At 56.5% G+C, this 4,893-nt stretch overlaps 1 protein-coding gene across 5 annotated transcripts; it reads left to right on the top strand.

Annotated features, from left to right (window-relative positions):
• Positions 1-52: 52 nt before the first annotated feature.
• On the top strand, positions 53-4,463 carry ABHD11 (abhydrolase domain containing 11). 5 transcript variants are annotated; one of them, XM_019546471.1, is made up of 6 exons: positions 53-163; positions 655-828; positions 922-988; positions 2,194-2,360; positions 2,623-2,804; positions 3,247-4,463. In XM_019546471.1, exons 2-6 carry the CDS (start codon positions 706-708, stop codon positions 3,383-3,385), a joined length of 678 nt encoding a protein of 225 aa, XP_019402016.1. In that variant the 5' UTR covers positions 53-163; positions 655-705; the 3' UTR covers positions 3,386-4,463. The 5 variants fall into 5 exon arrangements, with proteins under 5 accessions (XP_019402016.1, XP_019402015.1, XP_019402017.1 ...); XM_019546470.1 differs by having other exon boundaries at positions 54-163; positions 651-828; XM_019546472.1 differs by lacking the exon at positions 53-163 and adding an exon at positions 313-428.
• The last annotated feature ends 430 nt before the right edge of the window (positions 4,464-4,893 follow it).

Genomic DNA, 4,893 nt, shown 5'->3' with positions numbered 1-4,893 from the left:
TGCCGGGCCAAACCGGGTGGAGCCGTCCCCCGCCGATGCCCGCCGGAGGCGCCCGCAGAGCGGGAGGCGGCTTGTGACCTGCAGGCAGGGGCTGGTTGTGCGCCGGCTCCCGCCGAGGGCCTGACCCGGGACCGCGCCGGGGGCGCAGCTGTGAAACGATCCAGTGAGTCGCCTGGATCTGCTCGTGGGGAGCCTGGAGCCGCGGCTGCAGGGCTGTCCTCTGGCTGCTCTGGGCCTGCCAGCTGGTGCCATCTGCACTGCGGTGCCGGGTTCCTTTAGGCGGGCGGTTGGCGTGAGGCGGGTGATCGCCCAGCGTTCATCCCCAAGTCACCGATGCCAGCGGATGTCGGGTGGAAGGTTCTGAGCCTCGGGGGCTGGGACTTGGGCCAGGGATTTGGAGGCCAGGAGATGTGAGGACTAGAGCTAAAGTAGGTGCAGTGTCCGGGGCTTGGGAGACAGCAGGTGAGAGGGGGGAGGGGGGAGAGAAAGTGAGGAGATGATGGGGAGCAGAAGCTGAGGCAGAGCAAGGGAAAACCTTTTTTTCCTGACAAGAGGACCTGCGGGTCAAGGTTTAGCTCCTCTCCCCTCTGGCATGCTCCTGTGTCCCAGCAGCTCGGTTTGCAGGATTCCCCTCGTTCTGTCTTGGTCAGCTAGGTACTGACAATAGATGCACGTAACCATGGCGAAAGCCCTCACAGCCCCATCATGACCTATGAAGCAATGAGCTTGGATGTCCAGCACCTCCTGAGCCAGCTGCACATCAGCAAGTGCATCCTGATTGGGCACAGCATGGGCGGCAAAACAGCCATGACACTGGCACTGCAGAGGGTAGGTGTGTGCCGCTGCCCAAGCAACAGAGCTTGATGCTTGTGGCCAGCTCAGACTACAACTGTTGATGCTTCTCTTCCCTGTGACGTGCAGGCCTTTTCTTACTGGGTATGGATTGGTCCATGGGCTCTTCTTCTCTGTCTTAAGAAGGCAGAGACAGGTACTCTGTGACTTCAGAGCTACTGTTTTTCTGTGAGAATGAACAGCATCAAGTTTAAACTATCTAGCAGTGACTTTTGATGGTACCCTTGTCTTTGGTTCCTCACGTAGTGGCAAGTCCTTTATCCTTGACTTGCAGTCAACACCACTCTGTGTAACTGGATCTCTCTGGGCTAGTCTCCCAGTGCTCTTCCTGTGTGAAAGGAATAACTCCTGGCCCTGAAAGGCAAGCTGAGGCCCCCATGGACCTTATTCTTTCTATATTGTACCTTGGGTTCTACCCTAGAGGTGACTTCAGGGCTGTTATTTGTGTGAGGGGTGGGGATACATGGAAACATACTTTTAATATGTTCAGATTCTGGGGCTGTCCCTCTCTCCTATGATTCTTTTCCTTGAATAAGCTATAAAGCAGGGGTGGGCAAAATGGCGGATCCGGCCAGTGGCCTGACTCCATTTCCAAGCAGCCCCTGCTGTGCAGCTCCCAGCTGGTCTCCATAGAGACCCTGGGGTGAGGGGCTACAGAACCAGGACTCGGCCCCAGCCCCTTGCAGTCATGGCCCTGTGCTCCCGGGGTCTCTATGGAGACCAGCAGGAACCACGTGGGCAGGGTGCATGGCTGGGCAGTGACAGCACAGGGCCAGAGATGGAGCAGAGTCATGATCGGCTTCCTGCACACCCCTACCTGAGGAACCCACAGTCATTGCAGAGGCATGCATGCAGCAGATCACCCCAGTCTTGCCCCATGCTGTCACCACCCCAAGGTCTTGGGGTCTCCCTGGCCCTGCCCACCTGCCGTGCTCCTGGCTGCAGCCCCATCTCAATTGCCTGGCTGCGTACCCTGTGCCCATGCGGGTCCCGCCCCCAGCAGTGGGTGCAGGGTGGATGGGCTGGAGTGCCTGGGCAGCAGGACTGGGCCTGGTAGCAGCAACCAAAAGGAGCTGCTGTTGCAGAGACTGCTGGGAAATAGTCTGTCACGGCCTGGACTTTGCCCACCCCTGCTATAACGTCTCTGCTGGGAATGGTAGTGGGTTAAGGCTAGAAGATGATCAGTGAAAGCTCCTCCACAGGACTGTCCCATCCCTGGGGCCTACCTGTGAGGGAGCCTGTCCAGTTGTTTTTTACTCTCCTGTTCTAGAGCAAGGTCTCCAGCAGGAGCAGCGTCCCTAACCTCACAGTCCCAAGTGACTCCTTTGTGTCCCCAGCCAGATCTAGTGGAGCGCCTGGTATCTGTTGACATTAGTCCCACCCCAACGGGGCCTGTCACAAGCTTCCCTGCCTACATCTCTGCCATGAAAAGCATGAGCCTCCCACGTGGGATCCCCCGCTCCACTGCACGCAGGCTAGCTGAAGATCAGCTGCGCTCGGTTGTCCAGGTGAGACAGCTTACAAGAAACCCCTAACTTGTCTTCTCCCTTCCCCTAGCCAACACACGCCTTCCTCTCAGCAAAGCTTGCGCTAGTGTTTGCAAGCATTGCCAGTGTCTTTGGCTGGCCTACTGTGGAACCTGGCTGTAGGGTAGGGCTATAGGTCACAGCCCGGGAGGCTCAGGGCACTTGGGGCTGGGGTACAAGGGGCTGGTGTCCCAAGGCAGAACCCTGGTTGACAGTTATGTGGTATGCTTTGCCTTTCCCACAGGTACCAGCTGTGAGACAGTTCCTGCTTACTAATCTGGTGGAGGTTGAGGGCCACTACATGTGGCGGCTGAACTTGGAGGCTATTTCTCACCACCTCCCTGATATTATGACATTCCCAGCCTTCCAGTCATATTACCCGGGACCCACTCTCTTTCTGAGAGGCTCCAAGTCCCCCTATGTCAGGTGAGTCTGGAGAGCATCCATGGCATTGATCCTCACAGTTTGTCTCATTTAGCTTTAAAGCAGTATGGACAAGAACAGAAAAGAACTCAGTACTCTGTGTCTGTATGCCAGGGGCAGGAGTCATCTCGGAGTGAGCTGTGGACTTCCCTGAGTTGGGGTTGATGCAGGAGTAACCCAGGGATTGAGCCTCAGTTCCCTTGATGCAGGGGGAGGGAGAGGAGTGTAGAAGTGTTCCAAAGCCAGATCAGGGCTGCCTGGGCAAAGGGGAGGACTGGGCAGGGATGCAAGAGTGAGCCCTGAGCTCTGTGGTGTGTGTCAGGGTGGGGGCAGGGGGTAGAATGGGCGAAACCCTAAAAGAGAAGTGTTCTTTATATAAGCAAGGGAAAAGTTGGAGAAAATCCTAGTGAGAGCCTCAGCTCACCAGTGTGTTCTCTTGCCCCAGTGACAAGGACTTCTCAGAGATTGAGCGGCTCTTTCCCAAGGCCAAGATCCAGTGTATTGCAGGTGCTGACCACTGGGTCCATGCAGATAGACCACAGGAGTTCATTGCTGCCATCTGCAACTTCCTGCTGCTGCCGTAGAACCTGGAGACAGAGATCGGATTTGCTGCACATGGCTGATCCTGGAGCACCACGTCAGGGACATCCAGTGCTCTGGAGGGTGGACCCCAACCATAGGCGGATCAATGCGTCGGCAAGCTGGGCCTGGGCCCAGGGGCCCCTGCCTCCACGTGGACAAAACTGGTGGCTGGGCTGGGCTGTGTGTGTGCAACGTGGCAGGCCATAGCTGCTGGGTGCCGTTTGTCAGGCACTGCTGCAGCAGGGTGAGGGGCTGCTGCTGGAGCTTAGTCTGCACCGCACGCACCCATCAAGCAGAGGCTCTGAACCCTGTGCCGCCTCCAGTGCAGACCTGCATGTGGGGGCAGCCACGGCTCCTGCCCCAGGCCTTAAGGGCAGTGCGTCCCGCTCCAGGAGCTGCTACCGCTGTACCGGCCAGGGGCAGAGCCTGCAGCTGAGGGCTTGGGTCGGGGGGGGCCTAGGCTCAGGATCCCAATTAATCTTAATCCACCCCAGACTGAGACAGGATTCCCCACCACCACCGCATGCTATGCCAGAGCAGGGCTGATGGGGCAGGAGGCTTGGGCCTGGCTTGTAATGGCTCTTTGGCTGGCCACAGCATGTGGGCAGGGCTGCAGTATCAGGCCAGGACTACTCAGCTGGAGGTGTTTTGCACTCGATGTTCTTCACAGAGGTGCTGGAACAGGGCTGGGGCTGAATTTTTTCAAGAGGTAGTGTACCCCTTGGGAGTGTTGGTGCCATTGTTCCTGTCCCATAGTGGGCACTGGTCTGGAATTGCTCTGCTACCACCCCTTTCAACCCTCATCCAGCTGCTTCCTGACACCCATGGAGCCTGCATGGACCCCCTCTCAGGGTCTGTGGGTGGGGGTGGAGAGACTGGAATCCAGTCTGACTAGAGTTCCTCATTCACACCCAGCCCTGCTGAGGGCTCCCATCCTCACCCCAAAGCTGAGCCCAGGACTTTCTCTACTCTGGCACTGCCTATCTGTGTACCCACTTCCCAGTGTACAGTACTTAAATAAAGCTGATTCTGCACTGGCCTTCTTTCAGAAGTCAGAGGAGACCAGCACTGAGCTTGAAACTCTGGTCTTTTCTCAGCCAGAAGAGTTTAAAGATAATGAGATGCTGAGGAAATTCAACACCAGATAGAAAAGTGAGCTGGTGGGAGCAGGGGTGATCCTGGTAACCAGGGAAAAAAAGCTGAAGCCCAGTGAGTGCAAAGCTTGCAATGGAGGAGTGGCAGAGAAGTTAAGGGCTGACCCAGTGATCAGCTTTCTGAAAGATGGCTGCTACAGTGCTTCATTTAGAGCCCACTGACTTTGCAGCTTGCTCATTAGGGCACTCAGTTGGGAGAGGGGGTCCTTGATTTGGTCCCTGCTCCCTGGACCTCAGCATTTCACTTTAATCAGTTATGAGACAAAATGCAGAAACAGTCTAAGGAGCAGGGACCATGATTAGGGAATGGCCTGATTCCTAGGCTGACAAGTCATGTTCACTTTGTACCTCATTCT

This window comes from Crocodylus porosus, unplaced genomic scaffold (genome assembly GCF_001723895.1).
Source record: "Crocodylus porosus isolate Cpor-Errol unplaced genomic scaffold, CroPor_comp1, whole genome shotgun sequence".
Lineage (NCBI taxonomy): Eukaryota > Metazoa > Chordata > Crocodylia > Crocodylidae > Crocodylus > Crocodylus porosus.
This window is presented reverse-complemented; position numbering and strand designations above follow the sequence as displayed.